Source organism: Lissotriton vulgaris, chromosome 8 (genome assembly GCF_964263255.1).
Source record: "Lissotriton vulgaris chromosome 8, aLisVul1.2, whole genome shotgun sequence".
NCBI lineage: Eukaryota > Metazoa > Chordata > Amphibia > Caudata > Salamandridae > Lissotriton > Lissotriton vulgaris.
Window position 1 is genome coordinate 824,560,206 of NC_141696.1, and position 19,252 is coordinate 824,579,457.

At 46.8% G+C, this 19,252-nt stretch overlaps 1 protein-coding gene across 1 annotated transcript in view; it reads left to right on the forward strand.

The window, feature by feature from the left end:
- The window catches only part of LONRF2 (LON peptidase N-terminal domain and ring finger 2), a 309,292-nt gene that overhangs the window by 62,392 nt on the left and 227,648 nt on the right, over positions 1-19,252 (forward strand). The window contains exon 2 of the mRNA XM_086934724.1: positions 9,512-9,630. Within this exon, the coding sequence (XP_086790850.1) occupies positions 9,512-9,630 (119 nt within the window). The remainder of the gene's footprint in view (positions 1-9,511; positions 9,631-19,252) is intronic.

Sequence of the window (19,252 nt, forward strand, 5' to 3'; positions counted from 1 at the left end):
CAAGTTTGGATTTCATGTCTTCAACCAGTAGCTGAAGGAGACTCAACAAAACAGACCAATTGTTTTGAGGGAGCTGACCCACAGCCCACACTCGAGGTTCGCTTCGCCAGAGCTAAAATAGCTTGTCTCCTGATGTATGTTGTTCTAGTAGATGTTTATCAATCGGTAGACCATTAGAAAATGTTTGTTCTTGACAATAACATTATAGATTTTGCCGTTAGGAATTAGATATTTTTGAATGTAGGCTGCTAGCTATAACATCCTTCTGAATTCCTGTACTGTTGTTTTTGCACACTTCTGGGGGCAGTAGCAAGTCGCCCAGTCGCTTTCTCCACACTTCTTTGCCCCCGTCTCTACTTTAGAAATTATGAAAGTGCTGAACTCGCTGACAAGAGAAGAACCATTTATTTCTAATGCTCAAGCACATCCAAATGAAATCATTCTTGCTATGAACTGGTCGCTAGTTTTCTGAATATGGTGTGATGTCGGGGCGTGGCATTACACACCTACCTGGAGCCAGGCTGAGCGCACTAGAGCAGCAGTTCTTAACCTGTGGTCCGGGACCCCAAATGCCTATTCAGGGGAGTCTGTTACTGCTTAGAAAATTAAATAATAGCAGATTATTAAAGTATATATAAAGAACACACAAAAATTGGGGTGGGGCAGAGGAATACCATGTCATATTCTCTAAGGTTAATTAAATTGTCTCAGAGTATTCAATAGCATATCATCGAAAAACACCTTATTTTAATCCTTAAAAATGTGGCCATAAGAATCACAAGTGAAAGGTGAGCTGAGGCAAGTTTGGGAGAGGATTGAACAGTGGTTTCCAATCTGACAGGTGACAGTATATGCTGTGGTGTCTTAGGTGTACAACTCTGGACGCTTCCGGGTTGTGACTGGTATATTCTTGGAAGAATAATATAGCCTGGCTAGCTACAAGAACAGCCCTTTGTTGCCGGGTCAAGTTTTATCCTCCGCTTAGAAGAAGGGGCAATGAAGTTGCAGGTCAGCAGAGAAAACCCTGCAAAGAGTCTTTGGTCCAGGTGGAGATAAACCCCGGCAATGTTTGGTGACTCCAATGTCTCTGTAACCACTCCGTGCTTAAAAGGGGGATCTGTTACCGGTGTCACCTGTTGTAATTATTCTTGAGATTATATAATGGGAACTGCTACCTGGCTTCCTCACCTCATTGGATACATCTGTGACCAGTGCAACAACTATTGTACCCTTGTGGTTATTCTTGTACGGCACCTTAAGTGAATACTAGGTGAAAGAAACAAGATAGCGATTTCTTAGTGATGCTCAGATAACCAGGCAGTTTCTAAATTAGCTCTCCATGTATAAATTACTGTAGCTATTGATCCGGTAGGGATTCAAACTTGTTCATATTTTTCATTGAATGCTCCAAGAGTACATCAGTAGCAGAGCTTTCATTGCCTTAAGTACAGATTGTAAACCCACCTTTTAATTCATGAGAGACTACAACTTCAAGCAATTGAAGAGAAAGTGTCAGAGCCCCAAAGTGCTGGATGTCATCAATCAATACACAGTCCACGACCTTACTCTTATTCTTTGCTGTTAACCTATTGTTACTGTCATCTAAAACTTTGGCTACTATGGTATTATTTGTCACTATCTGGTGAAAACCAATGACAAAATACCCATTATTGCATCTGGAACCCACAAAACTGCAAGCAATTTACAAATGTTAGAGGCTTTCCAATAACATCAGCCAACCTCAAAGTCGGGTAACTGGGTTGGAGTCTCGGCAGGGTAGCTCAACATCTAGTGATTCTGGGCAAATCACGAAATCTTCCTGGACCTAACGAAAGGCGTTTTTAATGTATGTCAAAATAAAATAATGCAGCATTAGGTAGTTGCTAATTGAAATATTTGAATTAGAATTTTGAATTTGAAAGTATTTGTAGAGCGCTCGTAAACCAGGCGGTTTCATGGCGCTTTGAGGAGGACGGTTCCTGGGTTGGAAGGGGAGAAGGTTTAGATTGTTAAAAAGCCTGTGAGAACAGAAAGGTTTTCAGGGTACTGCGGAACTCCAGGTCGGATGTATTGGATCTCATCTGGAGAGGAAGAGTTCCAAAATTGTGGAGCAAGGACGGAGAAATTGGAGCCTCCCATTCTGCTCTTCTTGAACCTGGGTACCACCAAGAGGGACAGAGAAGAAGAGCGCAGTTGTCTGCTGGGGATATAAGGTTTTATTTTGGACTTGATGAACTCAGGGGCTGTTCCTGCGAGAGCCTGGAAGGTGATGCATCCTATCTTGAAGAGGGCCCTTTGTCTGATAGGGAGCCAGTGGAGGGATCTTAGGAGGGGAGTGGTATGGTTTTATTTGGATAGGCCATAGGCTAGGCGAGCAGCTTGGTTTTGCACCAATTGGAGCTGTCGGATGGCGTACGCAGGAGCACCATTGTACAGGACATTCCCGTAATCTAAACGGGAGAGGACCATAGCCATCAGGATCAATTTAAGAGCAGAGAAAAAAAAGAACCGTGAGATCTTCCGGATAGTGCGCAAAGTAAAGAAGCAGGAGGAAACCACCGTGCTGATCTGAGAGTGAAGGGTGAGTTGTTGGTTAAGGTTGATTCCCAGTGTCTTAACAGAGTAAGAAGGAGAAGGGGAGGAACCAAAAGAGGGGGGCCAAAAGATAGGAGACCAAGGGTTGAGTTTGCCGCCAGTTAGGAGAAGTTCGGTCTTATCCGGGTTGAGCTTGAGGTGGTTAAAGCTCATCCAATCCCTGATAAAGACCATCACCGACTGAAAATTATAGATAGAATCAGAAGAGTTAGAGAGGTTAAAGATGAGCTAGAGGTCATCGGCGTAATTAAACACCGTGACCTCCATCCTCTGTAAGGCAGAAATGAGCGGGAAGATATACAGATTAAAAAGAAGAGGGGAGAGAGAAGATCCTCGAGGGACGCCACATTGCACTTTACGGGCTAGGGAGGAGAAGTTTGCCAGATGGACTGCTTGTGCGCGCTCGCTCAAAAATGAGCTGAGCCAAGCCAGGGCTGAACCTCCGATGCCAGCCGCTTCGACACGGGAAAGGAGGATGGTGTGGTCCACCGTGTCGAAGGCGGCGACAAGTCAAGAAGAGTCAGTGCTTGTGGGAGGTTAGCGTCTAGCCCCTCTCTAAGTGTGTCTGAAACCGAAACCACCACTTTTTCGGTGGAATAGAGAGGGCGGAACCCTGCTTGGCAAGGAGCGAGATAGCCGCTGTCCTCTATGAAAGAGCTGAGGACTTTGGTGACGTGGCGTTCGAGGACCTTGGCTAGGTAGGGAAGAAGGGAGATGGGACAATAATTTACTAGTGCTGTTGGGTCTGCGCCCGTTTTTTTTAGGATTGGGATGATGGTGGCAGATTTGTGGCAAGGGGGCACAGTTCCTGACTTAAGAGTCTCGTTGAGAAAGGTAAGGGGAGGGAGAGGACACGTTAGGAAAATGTCTCTTAGGATGTAGGCTGTGCAGATGTCGGAAGGAGAACCAGACTTGACGCAAGGGAGCAGGGAAAGAAAGGTTTCTTTAGACAGGGGGCTATTTGATCAAGGTGATAGGTGTTGGGTGGTGAGTAGGGGTTGACAAAGACAGGGGAGGGAGAGGGAATGTTGGCCTTAATATCTGCAATTTTGTTGATAAAAAAGTTATTCAGCGAGTCGCACAGGGACTGGGAGGGTACCGGCTTGGAGGTGGTCCTGTCTGAAGAGGCCAATTCAAAAACTGTGGCAAAAATTTCTCTAGGTTGGTTCTCTGCCCGAAGGATTTTATTTGAAAAGTAGCAGGTTTTTGCATCCAGGATGGCTTTTTTGTCCTCGGCCTGGATGGAGGAGTACAATGATTTAGAGGCGAAGCAGTAGGTGCGTCTCCAAGCACGTTCTGCACGGCGGACAGCTAGTTTTTTAGGTCTCGCCTTTTCCATTCCGAAGGAATGGGAAATGGCGAGAATTCAAGTGCTCAAAATACTTGTGAAACCACAGGTTTTTTCGTGCTGTTTTCTTACAGTTCACGTGAATCACGTGACCAAACAAGCACGCGCATCAGCCTCCCTCCCTCCCTCCTAATTGCATTTTTTCACGGCCGCCACCACATCAAAGGGCTTCTCCCAGCGTGTGCTCTACTTGCTTCTCCTCCCGTAATTATTCATGGCTGGCCGGTGGCCGGCCGTACTTTCAGTTTCCCTGCCGCTCTTGCTGTTTGTTCGATTTTTTTTCTACATAACAGTTCTTATTATGCGTTACTTGACATCAAAAGGTAAACACATTTTGTTCTAAGAAGGTGGTAATCCTACATGAGGTTCACCGAGTAACGGTTTGCATTATTAAAAGCGGTATTTGCATTATAAGCAATATGCTCTCTAACATGCTCTTGCTTACTGCATGTTCAAGTCCAACCACAGCTCGTGACCATCCCAAACAACAGGGTCTCTTGTGGTTTACATCTTGCGGGTTTCATTTCCCTGCACTCAGCTCGTGACCAACCCAAACAACAGGGCCTCTTGTGGTTTACATCTTGCGGGTTTCATTTCCCTGCACTCGTCTCCTACGTGCCATGACCACAGCGATATCTTCTGGTGGCCGTGAGACTGCACCTTACGGAGCAAATAAACGTAGCTCGTTGCGAGTCTGATGAGTAGAGGAAAACGGCAACAGCACGAGACTATGAGGAAATGTGCTTCTCACGTGGGAAAAAATCCCCATAACAAGCAATCCCTACAATGCATCAATTAATGTTACTGTGGGAGGATGTGAGAAAAGAGTGCTTGCTATTCTTCTCAGGACTGTTTAACATAAAAATCAGCTTTCTTAAACCTGCTGATTCAAATATTGTTTGATGTGGGTTTCAATTACGACGCAACGTGTGCAGCACATTCTCCTCTGTTCAATCCAATCAAACTAAAAACAGTTTTGATCCAGCGTCCTCCAGCACGATACAACTACAGAGGTGTAATAAACCAGAGGCAAGTTTATATTGATGTCTCTTTACTATGGGTGCTTTGTAGAGCGCTATGATGTTATCTGCCACTTCTGAGCGCATAGCCCGATGATAAACAAGTCGAAGGTCATGGCCGAGTTATAGAGTTGATATAGTCCGAGCGGAATGAAGGCTGTGCCATAACTCTGGATATCTCCACACCGTCGAGTGCTTAGAAGCCAACATGAAGCGCTGTGAATTAAATACCACAAACTTCCCACTGACGTGCTAAAAATATTTTCTTTCACATGTTTCGCGAGAGAAGCATGGGTAAAACGTCAGGTGCTGCTTCTGTTTTTTTAAAGCAAAGGGCTGGACCTCTCAATGCTGATGCTTTTACAATATACGGTTCTTCCTCTAAATTGTTGTCAGTGCTCCTTCGACCATCCATTCAAACATGCCTGACTTCCACACGGTGCCGCGGTCCGCTTAAAAAAACCCAAACTGGGACGGGACAGGAAAAGGGAGAGAGGAGACGGAAAACAAACAGCTGTGTGTGCCAGATGAATCCGATGCTTTGGAATTGCTCAAAAGCGGCACTGTTTGTTTAACCGGAAGCTCTCCACAAAAAAAAAACAGCTGCCCGAAACTCGCACGCAGCGTGTGACTCTGTGTCTGGCAGCACTTGTTACCTAGGCACATCTCGTATGGCTGTTCCTAAATCTAATTTTCCCTTACTTGCTCATTATTCTGCCAGTATTTCTTGCAGGGGTGGGGACGCTTTCCTCTATTTGCAAATACTGTAAACGCTCTACGGTCCATTTCTTATCCTCATTATGTTTAACATATACCAACCATATCTAACTGGTCACACCCTCACCCACCCTCACCCACCCTCACACCCCCTCCCCCTCACCCTCACACCCTCACTCACCCCCTCATCCTCACCCCCCTCACAACCCTCTCACCCTCACTCACCCCTCACAACCCTCTCACCCTCACTCACCCTCACACACTCACCCTCACACACTCACCCTCACACACTCACCCTCACACACTCACCCTCACACACTCACCCTCACACCCCCTCACTCACCCTCACACACTCACACACCCCCTCACCCTCACACCCCCTCACCCTCACACCACTCAGTGCTACAACACATATGTGTGTGTAGGTGCAAATGCAATGTTCTTGGATTTTTCGTCACAATAAAATACACTGAACATAATCTTCACAAAATTTATTTACAAACGTTTAAGCTATTGCCATTATAAATTACAATAACTTTTATTTAAGTATTAATTATTTACAAAATTAAAAGCCATTGTTATTTGTAATATCAATACATCTAAGTCACGTAAATACAACACACCTTGCATTACAAATGCTATAGGTGTCACATTTGCGAAAGTTAAAACTATTGACATTGTAACTGACAAAGCTATTAATTTTGCTATTTTCAAAACCAACACACAAATTAAAAAAGTGTAATTTACAATACCAATCGCTCAAACTTTCCTAATGCGAAAAGTTAAAAGTATGGGCATTGTAAATCACAAAACAAAAAAATAAAATGTCATTTAGAAAACCAATAGCTCAAACTTTCCTACTGTGAGACCTATTGGCAACGCTAGTGCTTGTCCTCCTTGAGCTCAGGACTAAACCATTTGTTGACGTCATGAGCCCGTCTTACCTTGATACGTCTCAGGGGGGGCCACTTGGTCACAAGCGTTGGCCAGCCATTTGTTTAGAGTTTCAGCTTGAAACAGTGGGGTTTGGTCCTTTTTATAGCCGGACAAGTGGATAGTAAAGAGGAGCAGAGTGATGGGATGTCAACTTTGCCCCAGTTTCGAGTCCAGGTGTTTTTGGGCAATGGGGGATTTGTGGACAGACTTAAATTCAGGGAGAAAGAAATCCAGTGGTGGTCGGACCACAAACGGAGTCACAGTAGGAGCAAGGAGGGGGATATTGAGGGACCAGACTTGGTCCAAGGTATGACCCTGGACATGGGTGGGGGTGTGGATGTGAGATATAAAGTTAAAGCTCTGAAGTGATTCCGTGAAATCTCTGGAGGAGGAGTCTTCAGCTGGGTCAGTTGGCCAGAAATTGAAGTCGCCAAGTAACAGGACCGCCGAGTTGTTCACATCTAATGTGGCTAGCAAGTCCTGGAAAGCTGGTAAAAAGTGCGGCATGTTTTTGGGGGGGCGATACATCAGAACACACGTAATTGGTGTCTGAAAAGAGTTGGAGCGTACGACTAGATAGTCCACTGCTGGAATTGGAGGGTGGGGTAGTACTTGAAAATGTAAGTCGGAGCGGATAATTCGAGCCCCCCCCCCCCCCCCCCCCTGCTTTGCCGGGGGGATGGTCTGCTCGAATAGCATAGTAGGACGAGGGCAGGGCCGCGAGCAAGTTGGGAAGGGAGTCCTGGCAAAACCAGGTTTCCGTGAGGAATAGTGGGCTCGGTTTCTGAGTGTCCAGAAAGATAAACAGGTCGAGGTGGTGTTTTACAGCCGACCGAGTGTTTAATAAGAAAGCAGAGATAGTTGATGTATCAGTTGCTTGAGAGGTGGAAGAGCTCGGGCAAGTGGAAGGTCGAACTGAAGGCAACCGATTAAGAGGAGTTGGGGGAAAGGGGATGAGTGCTAAGAATCCCAGCGTCAATGATATGGCCCAGTGCTACCTGATCGAGGTCCCAAGGGCCTTGGTATGCGCACAGTGTTTCAGGGGAATAAGAAACAGAATGGACATAGTTCTGTGCCCCGTCTGGTCGCGGACGGGCACAGACGGGCTTGCCTTAGGCGCGCCTTCGGCGCGCAGAGGGCGCACCCGAGATATGCACATTTTTATAGGGTGGGTAAGTAGGCGTGGCCTCGCGTCAGTGGGCGTGGCCTGTAGGCTGGTGGAATAATGGCGGTGATGACTGAAACTCCCAACCCGCAGCAGTGCTTACATCCGCTGCGTGGGGTTAGCCAGATAAAGTTTAAGGTGAAAGTGCCCAGAAAAGCTTCAATCATGCAGGTAAAAACAAATTAAAAAAGTAACAGTATTTTAAAAATCACAAGTGTCTCTCCCGGCTTCCGCCTCAGGAGTGTCGATATCCTCCAGCACGGGCTTGTACTCAGCGCGGCTTAAATAGGTGAAAGGGGGCGTGGCTTCGCGTCAGTGGGCGTGGCCTGTGGGCTGGTGGAATAATGGCGGCAATGACTGAAACTCCCAACCCGCAGCACCGCTTACATCCGCTGCACGGGGTTAGCCAGATAAAGTTTAAGGTGAAAGTGCCCAGAAAAGCTTCAATCATGCAGGTAAAAACAAATTAAGCAAGTAACAGTATTTTTAAAATCACAAGTGTCTCTCCCGGCTTCCGCCTCAGGAGTGTCGATATCCTGAAGTTGATTTCCTTTTTTATAAACCGTATAGGTTTTGTCATTCTTAATGTCTTCACCAAGATTGTTTGGGTTATGTGTGTGTTGACATCCAAGCTGCTCATGTTTTTTCCATTGTAACATTTGAGGTAGTGGGCAATGCACAACTTGTTTCGTCAGAAAGGAAGGAGATACTGCCAAATAGTATTCATTCTTAGCTCTCAATATGAGAGTTGTCACCTTCCCAAGAATTAAAGTCAAGGTGGAGCTATCTAGGTGATTACATTTCATGATTGTGTTTTTTCAGGAGATGCTCACTAATGGTGGGAAATTCTGCAGCTCGTTTACTCGGACTCCCTCTTGGACTTCTGAGAAGTCCTTTGCTTTTCTCTTGTGCTGGGCCTCTGTGAGCCTGGTTTGGTGGTTGATATTGAATAAACTAAACCTCACTTTAAATTAAGGGGCATGGCATTGGAGTATGATTCCTCTTTTAAATTAGCCCTGCAAACTGTTCAGAGTCAGGTGTAGAATATCGATGCAACATAAGCCCTAATGGAAATATGAGCAAAGAGGGCGAGTGAGCCTTCCCCAGCTCCTTGCTTTCTCATGCCTTTTCTCTTCCTCTTAAACACCTCCATGCTTTTCACCTCGCGTCTGGTGGCCCAGCGCTAACAAACTCATTCAGAGCTCGCTGTGGGGTTCAGGAGACTCTGGTGTTTTAAACCTGGGAGTCTAGAGTGGGCTCTCGGACTAGAGATATTGGTTGCGTGTATTGTACCACTTTATAGTTAGTACCAGCCCCAAAGGAACATTTAATTTGAAATTAAGGCTTTCCCCTCTCTCCTAGATAGCAATACAATAACAAGCTAACACATTTGGACAACCTATTCCTTCAACATGCAAAAGGCAGTGGAAAAACATATACGTTTTCCAAATCCCTGTATCTGTAAGAAGACACTCAATTTGTTTGCATATCAGAAAAGAAAAGAAACTGGAAAGGGCAGTAATTAATAATCTAGTTTGTCCATTATTGAAGTCAGGTGGGTTGGAGATTAGACTTCCTCCAGGTGTTTATGAGAATTAAAGTCTACCACTAAATAAATATCAGGCTTCCATTTTATGCTTGATTAATGTAAGATAATTGATAGTCTAAGTAATATGCCTCATCTTGGTTTGAATTTGCTGGTAAACCTCTTTATTTTCATTCCACCTCTAGACTCTTCGGATTACCATTTGCTGTTGCAACGAGGAGAGGTGTACTCCGTGTTGAAAAACTACGAGCAAGCACTCTGTGATGCAGAAGTAGTCTGTCAAAACAAGGCCCTCTGGACAAAGGTACCCAAAATATGCCTTCTGTTATGTATAATGTAACTTTTGTTTTCGTATACCACATGCTACTACAGGACTGCTTCTTGGGAAAGCTGTAACTAACCATTTTTAGGTCTTCTGGCGTTAACCGCGCGGTCTCGCCAGAGACCTATTGTGAGCGACTCTGCTGCGACTCTGCTTGCCAGGAGAGGGGACAGGAGCTTGCCGCGCGCTGGGGAATGGAGCGGGCCACGCGAACGCGCGCTCGCTGTGGCCAGCTCCTGTCTCCTCTCCTGGAAAGCTGTACCACACAGCCCCTCCCTATTATGCATGCGCACACACAGAGACATGAGCACTCCTACACGCACACACACACACATACAGAGAGCCCCGCTCCCCCCCTCGCCGCCGCCACCTCACACATACACACACACACGCGCACCCCCCCTCCAACTTCCGCACCTACGTCTTCCCGGAGACGGACTTCATCGCCGTGACTGTGTATCAGAACCACAAGATAACTCAGTTAAAAATTGATAACAATCCATTCGCCAAGGGCTTTTGTGACACGGGCAACGGCAGGCGAGAGAAGAGGAAGAAACTGACCCTGGTGTCTACAAGGGTGTACGAAGACCACCAGAAAAAAGACACAGCAACTTCTGACGTCTCGTCCAGTGAGCAGCCCTCCTTCAAATGCTTTGCCCAGCCATCATCCCCCGCCATCTCCACCGTAGCCACCTCCACTCAGAAAGCCTTGTGCCACAGTGAAGAGGAGAGCGACTCTGACAGCAAAGACGACCCCATCCTGGAGCCCCAAGAATCTAGCAGGATCTCCACCACCACCAGGGAGGAGCCGTGGGAGAGGGCCAGCCCCCCCAAAGGCCACCACCCCAAAGGCCACCACCCCTACCTCCTGGACTCAGGGAGCAGCCGCAGCCGGGAGCACTGCAGCAGGACTGGCAAAAGCTCCCCGGACTCCAGGCACAGCCCCGGCACCATCTCCTCCAGCACCCGCTCCCTCCCCACCGACAACCTCCGGAGCCCCACCCGGGACCCCCACAAGGCAGAGGAGCCCAGGCTGCACCCCAAGGAGCCCTTCGCCCCTCTGTCGGTGCAGACGGACAGCAGCTCGCACTTGAGCCAGGGACACATGCAGAGCCTGGCCTTTCCCCATGCCCTGGCTGGCCAGCAGTTCTTCAACCCCATGGGCGGCGGCCACCCTCTCCTGCTCCACCCCAGCCAGTTCGCCATGGGCGGGGCCTTCTCCAGTATGGCAGCCGGGATGGGCCACCTGCTGGCCACGTGTCCGGGGCCTCGGCAGGCATCAGCGGCTTGGACAGCACAGTGATGGCCACAGCAGGCCAGGGACTGTCCGTGGCCTTTATCAACTTATTTATCGAGCACAACATAGGTTTGCCCTTATAGTTTGCTTTGGGTTTGCAAATCATTAACGTGATTGTTTGAATCAAATGCCTTCGGCTAGGCGTTTGTTTTTATACAGACGGCCGGTTTATTTAATGTTTAACATAGCTTTGTTTACAGTATTTACTGCCTGTTTTGGTGTATGGTAGGTGTCTCCTCATTTGTTAGTTTTTTTTCTGTAGTACTCATTAGAAATGAGCAGGTTGTACCCCGCGATTTCACCCATTTGTTAACTTCATTTTTCTGTTTTGACACTTCTGAATATTGTGATCACGAGGCAGGGGCTTCATTCATGTCGGGCGCATTTTATAGATCCCTCTTTGGGAAGAGGTCCATTTCTGACATGACACAACCACACACACACTACACACTCACACACTACACACTCACACTCTACACGCACAACACACAACCACAGACACACAACCACAGACACACAACCACAGACACACAACCGCAGACACACAACCGCAGACACACAACCGCAGACACACAACCGCAGACACACAACCACAGACACACAACCACAGACACACAACCACAGACACACAACCACAGACACACAACCACAGACACACAACCACAGACACACAACCACAGACACACAACCACAGACACACAACCACAGACACACAACCACAGACACACAACCACAGACACACAACCACAGACACACAACCACAGACACACAACCACAGACACACAACCACAGACACACAACCACAGACACACAACCACACACACAACCACACACACACACAACCACACACACACACAACCACACACACACACAACCACACACACACACAACCACACACACACACAACCACACACACACACACAACCACACACACACACAACCACACACCCACACAACCACACACACACACAACCACACACACACACAACCACACACACACACACAACCACACACCACCACACCATCAGGGCACACTTTCACCAGACACAAACACCATCAGTATACGCTTTCACCGGGCACAAACACCACCAGTGCATGCTTCCACCAGGCACACACCACCAGACGTCAGTGCACACTTTCACCAGTCATCCACACACCTCCAGCCATCAGTGCACGCTTTCACCAAGCACACATACACCACCAGCCGTCGGTGCATGCTTTCACCAGGCACACACACACCACCAGCTGTCGGTGCATGCTTGCACCAGGCACACACACACCACCAGCCAGCAGTGCACACTTCCACCTGGCACACACCACCAGCAATCCGTGCACAATTTCTACAGGCACACACTCCACTAGCCATCACTGCACACATCAATTGTTAACGCAACCACAATTAACTATTGCAGCAATCGCAGTATGGCACACTTTACTTTTAAACATATTCATCTAAAGTGCAGCATGCCACCATTGCTACAAAAATAAATACACTTTTTTTTGGCCTACAATTTATTGCCTTTTGTTGCAATTAGTGTTACAATATTTAGCAATGCCAAAAGCTCAAACTTAATTACTGGGAGACCTATTGCATTGCAAATGCTTGTTGCTTCTGTCATTGCTTTACCTAACTTGATGTTATCCCTTGTTTTGACATAAGAATGATGAGACTGAGTCAACCCTGTGGGTATTGGAACCTGTGATCTCCTGAACGGGCATAGTTCTGAGCAGAAATCTCACTGAATAGTCATAAGAGTTACAAACCGAACAGTGACGTTACTAAAGGGCCAAAAAAAGAGTGTTCTCTGCAACTGGATTTGTTCAGAAAGACAGTGCTTGGGAATAGCAAGTAAAAGACCTCTACCAGAGAAAGATTTGGGCAGCTGTTAGGTTGTAGTTGTGTGAATAATAATTAATAGAGCTAGACTTGACACTTTTTAAAAGCATGGTCATAAAGTGCAGCTGTGCTCTTCTGTAGAAGTACTTTAGTATATGCACAAAGATAAAGGGTCTAGATTGAAACTTGTGTTTTTTTCTATTTATCACCTATTAAAGGACATCTCTTAATTGTAATAGCATGTTTTTAGCTGCTTAAGGCAGTTATGCCTTCTGAATGGTGACCTCGGCCTGTCTACAAAAATAGACAGCAGAAGGGTAATGGTACAGAGCACAGAGAGCATGTTAGGTGTACCTTGATATTTGAGAGCTGAGGTGAATGGACTTCTATTCGGCTGTTATGAAAATTGTTTGAGGACAGGCTGATATGCCCCATCTGGACTGCCATAAAACTGTTACTGCCTGACCGATATTTGCTTTTTGTTTTTGCTGGCTGCTGCTGGCATCACAGGTCTTAAAACTTAGTATCGCCTTCAACAACCCTTACTAAATGGATTAAAGGCAGAAAACTGTCAGGATGGCCTGAGAGTAGGTCAAACTTCCTTTGACCTCTCCTCTCAAGCAGTTCGTAGTCTTGCAGGATTGTGTGCTTTTTCATCAACCCCCAACAGCTTGTTCCTTTAGAAAGATTACAGAAACAATCATTTAAAAAGTGGCCCAACCTCTGGTTGTTGCATATAATTACCTGTTTCTCTGCGCTGCATGACATACCTCTTTAAGAGCTGCTCTCCCAGTGGATTCTTGGTTGTAGTATACAAGGACAGTTTTATGGGATTTTATACAGTGACTATTGGGTAGGGTTTGTGGGGGTCTGTTGTTTCGCCCTGATATCTTATGGCCTTTGTCACTATTGCTTTCCAATTGAATAACCAAGTACTTTTCTGTACATTTTAACACTACAATACTGGGACGAGAATTTGAGGCTTCCACGAGGAGTTAACTGGTGTTTTGAACTCTATTTCAGCTCAACTCCATATTCACACAAAACCAGGTCCTAGTTTTGTCAGAACTATCCCTTTTTTAAAGAGCAGACCTTTGTTTTAACTGTCCTAATTTATCATCTTGAAAATAAGGAACTTTGAGTAAAAAAGAATCTTAGGACTGTAAGGTGTAGAAAAATGATTCAAATTGTTCATTAATACAGGCATCCTGTCTCTGTCAATGGGTCCTGTGCCCCATTTTGTCTGGAGTCTGCAATTGGCTGATACAGATTCCCACAAAGTAGGAAGGTATGGGGTGGGTTAGGATTATACAGATTTGCCATATTTGCAGTCTTGCAATGTCTCCTGCTAGACTGTGTTCAACTTCCAGATGTTCCTAGTTTTGTGTGGGCCCCAAGGTCCTCAAGGTCCCCCTTCCTCAGGCGAAGTTGACTTCTTTAGGACACCATCCATGCAAGCTTCAGCACACACTCTGAGCAGTATGCCCGCGCCAAAAACAGAAACATTATAGAGAGAAAACATTGAAGGTGATAGTGGAAGGCAGGGCCATTGGCCTACTGGGGAAATTTAATAGAGAGGAAAACTGTATTTAGTCAGTCTCCAGCCCAGTCCCTTTGAGAAACTCCCAAGTATTTGGAGAATCGCCTCACAGTAAAGGAAACCATGTGATCAGTAAGGGAGAAGGAGAGTGATGCCAGCTTTTACTAAAGGAGATGTAGGCTGGTTAGTAGAAATAAAAAAATTGAGATTGCTACCCACCCTCTCCACCCCATAAGAAAGAGAAAAATGTGTGATGACCATGCAACCCCAACTGTGCTTAAAAAAAAATGTCAGAGAATGTGCATAGCCATACCGGATTGAGACCGTCAGAAAAGCAAGCTTCTCTTTTGGTAGCTACGATCTATGTTCACTGACCTAGTGCCCTCCCATTGTAGTGAAGGATACCAAACAGATGCAATCTCTAGATGTGAGAGGACTCACATGCACTTTATTTATCATAAACAGATGAAGCAGGAGCCAGGCTGGGAGAACAGCCTCAATAAAAAAATCTTACCTGGCTAGAACCAGAAGTGAACCTTTGCTGTTTCAGGCTCATGCCCCCAGTGCGGATTAGATGATAAAATCATAGACACAGTTTAAGTTGAAGAACATTTCTAAAATATTTTTTTAGATAAGAGACTTCAAATTGCAGATACCTCACCTCGCACCTCTGTGCCAATGATGTTCCACGCCAAATGTGATGTGCGCAGTCCTAGATCCTATATAAGGGCTACCCAAGCACACGGACGTCCATTTTTATTCACTCCTCTCCAACAGACGTGGATCCAGAGCTATCCCTAATCTCATCAAGACTTCAAGATGTTCTAAATTGCAGTGTACAAGGGAATTATGTCCCCAACCAAGTCTACAAGGTTTAAACCTTGTTGGGAACGTTGCAAACCAATGTCTGATACTGACCAACATGTGATTTGTCTTTGGTGCCTGAGGTCGGATCACGACTCTTAAAACCTGGAGCCGTTGCGCCTGGATGCACCCAAAACCATTCAAGATCGTGAAGCTAAGTTCTACACATTAAAGCACTGCAAGACCCCTTGCCTTGGCCGGTCTAGTTCTGTAAGTGGGACCCAGGTCTGTTCCCGAGCTTGCTCCCTCAACCTGTTGTCTTTGTGCTTTAAGTTCTCAGGGAAGTCCAAAAAGAAGTGAAAGCAGTCCAAGTGGGACATTTCCCTGTTCTGCTGTTCTCGGTCCATCGAGAAGGAAGAAGGGCATTATTGTGCATCCATGTCACACTCCCAAAGTTGGTCAACTTTGTAGTCTATTCCCTCCCTTGTCCTGCATCAACTGGTGTTACCGGGCCCATTGGTGACACTGCAGCAAAACAAGAAATTATGCAACAATATGATGTTGCTTTTTTTGCCCATTACCTACCCCCAGAGAAGAGCGTATAGGACACTTGGGCTATGAATCCTATGTTTCAACCTCTGTACTGGATCTTCATGAGGATGACTCTGATGCTGCTAGGACTGATGGCCTCTTGCTTTCTTTAGGCCATGCACACCAGATGGCGTATGCCGCCTCTGCAGTGGGCTCTGAAATCCCAGTGGACATAGCACCATGGGAATCTTTCAGATTTAGTCCAGGTTTTGGAGGAGTCTGCAAAAGATCTGCAATGGTGGTTGCAGGACTATCGTTGGGACAACTGCAGACCCCTCTTCTTACCCCACTTAGAGCTCACGGTGGTGAAAGATGCATCGCTTTTAAGTTGGGGAGGCCATCTGGAAGAGGAGTCTGGTCCCCAGTGGAGACCTAGCTCCATATGAACCTTCTGGAGATCAGAGCCATCTGTTTGGTATTGAAAAGCTTTTCTACCCTCCATCAAAGGGAATCTAGTGCAGGTGCTCACAACACCACCGCCATGTGATACTGCAAGAAGCGGGAGGAGGGATAAGGTCATGGACTATATGCCACGACTTTGTGTCTCCTGACATGGCTAAACCGTCAAGGAATTTGTCTGGTGGGTTAATTGAACGACGAAGGCATGAATTAAGCCTCAGCGCCCTGTAGATTACAATTGCCAGTTACATCTAGAGGTGGGCGTGCTTTTTAGGTCTCGCCTGAGCCAGCGCATGCGCTGCACTGCGATACATTTAGAAAGTGGGTTTTCAAAGTGCTACCAAAGGCTTTTGCTGGCCTCAAGCTTATGGTTACATGCAGGTACGCAGCTGCCATATGCCTTTCTGTTATGGCTCATTAAGCCTTCCCGTGCGTGAATTATGCTCCTCCCCCCCTTGCTGTCTGCAATCACTATCCCCTCCCTCCTCCCCCTCCCTCCTCGTCCGCTTCATGGCAGCGGCGAAGCTCAGGATAGCACCAGCGGTGTCCAGGCATAGGAGCTCAGGCTGCCCCATACAACTGTGGGTCCTGCGGTTCGTCTGCGCCCCCCAGAAGCAGGCGTCTCACCTCTGAGCCGATGTGGTGATTCCCAACTCCACTCGCAAGAATCTCACCGCAGCGCCGCCATCACCAGCGGTTCGCCTTCCGGTCCTGTCTGCCCTGCCAAAGTGGTCTCTTCTCCATAGTCGGTGGATGCTGTCTCCAAACACGGCTACGCACTCACTGAATCTCCGCTTTACTCTTGCTCCCCTGCCTGTGCGCCTTTCATCGTGCCGTCAAACAAAAGCTTTTCAAAAACAAACTCTGCAGCTTCGCAGGGCGCCTCACTTTCTTCTTCGGGGACGCGAGGCAGGCATGTTCCTCCTCCGGGTGAATTTTTTCCAGACAGATCATTATATGTGAGCATAGGCATCTGCTCTGTCCACAAAATAATTTCCAGATTTGGAGGTGAACCCTATTACCAAACCCCAGGGGTATTAAAGGCATATTAACAAGAAATATTTTTCTTTTTGTGACTCGTGAATACCGAAGAGGCCATACAGTGGGATAGCTTTGCTTCCATTCTGCTATGAATTCCAGATCCGTTTAAAACATGTTCCACTTCATGGTGCAGATAAAGTTAGTTGCTACAACACTTCCTCTTGAAGGTATAACAATTCCCAGTCATTTTCAACAGCTGCAGCAGGTAAGTGTTTTTATTGGCTGTTTGGTGTGTGTGTGTGTGTCCCTCTCCGTTCCTCTCGCCTCCTGTAAGTTTCATTTTACCGGCCGCCACTGCAAACAGACCCGTGGATTAAGAGGGTTGACCCAAAACCTCTCTTTCTGCTTTTCTTTTATTACTATAGTCTTGCGGTGCAGAGGTAATTGTGTCAAGGCCAGACCTAAAAAGTGACGGACACGTTTCTGTATTCAGCAATTCAGAACCCGTGGTTTTGCTCACTTTGCATATACTGTAATATTTGGAATCCCAGGGAAATGAAGTACACAGCAAACATGCTTTTTCCCTCAAGGGTTGTCAACTAAGTAATGAGATCCGACTTCTGCATCTGCGTAGTCGGTGCAGACTGGTAATAAAAGCGGAGTCCCATCTGAGCAGCAGGCGATGCCGCATCACCTGCTCTCTGTGGAAGCACACGGACAGCTAGCTCTAGAATCAAAGCTGGTGTTCTATCCATGTGCGGACCCCGTTGATCTGTGTACCCCCTACGTCACTGGGGAGCAGATATAGACGGGTTATGTCTGTCTGCTGCTGCTCCCCTATCTGTCTGTGCTCCCCATACACGTTTGGGATTCTTTGACCCTAATATCTTTGTTTACCTCACAAGGTGCCCTTACAGTACAAGCACATCTAGAGAATTCCTGCTCATTATACAACATAGTACCTTACAGATTTTAGCAGTAAGGGTACCAAAGTCTGCAGGTTCCAGTCACTAGAGGCGCTTGTATGTACGGCCAATCACTGTAGACACGTTTGACGGACGGTATTTATCACGACACACGGGATTTACAAGGCCCAGTTACAGGCAGAGCCCGAGGCGTCCACTGTCTGTTCCCTTGGCCTCCAGGCTCACGGCATCGGCCAGCCCTGGCTCCGGCCACTTCCATCTGTCCTGCGCGCGGACCACAAGTCCCAGCATGCACCTCTGCAGGCCGCAGAGCTCGCGAAACCCCCGGCCGTGGGCTTCTAAGGCCGCTGGCATTAACTACATAAGTAAAATAATAAAAATAAAAACATATTAGTGGTATTAGAAGGGCTCACATTCCCAATAGACAAAAAAATGTTAATTAAAAAAAGACGCACAAAGCCATGCATACAAGTATGCGCCTGCACATGAGACACGCATGCGCAAAGCGAGGGAACCGCATGGGGGTACACAGCCAGAAGGTGTATGGATAATGCGCCTGCGCATCCAACATCAACTGAAACACGCAACGCATGCGCAAACCGTAGGGGGTACACAGCCAGATAGGGTACAGAGATCGATAGAACACCGGCGGTGGCTGTATGGATAATGCGCCTGCGCATCCAACATCAACTGAAATATGCATGCGCAAACCGTAGGGGGTACACAGCCAGATAGGGTACAGAGATCGATAGAACACCGGCGGTGCACGTGGCCTGTGGCTGTCACTGGAGCCCGCGCTGGCGAGCAGCTGTAGAAACAACCCGGAAACCCCGTCTCTGGAGCTTCTCGTTTTACAGCATTCCGCAGAGTCTTGGTTCGAAAATTGCGCCACGTATTTGCCAGTGTCCGCAGTTTATGTTTCGCTGCATCAGAACCAGAAGAAGGAATGCATGGGCCACAGTCAGCCATTGAGGTGCAAATATTTCACTATATCCTGATGGGGAGGCTACCAGACACTGTTGTCTAATATGGACAGTTAACTATCCAATCACAAAGCAGTTTACATTTCCATAGGTTTACCATTCTAAATATAGTGTTTGAAGTACGGTAGTATTTGAAGTTCACCCAGGCTGACTGGAGTTTCTCATCCACTCCTTGCTTTTAACTTTGCATCCGCGTTTGGGGGTTTAGAGGAAAATGCGTTTCATTTTTTTTAATTGTTCAATCTG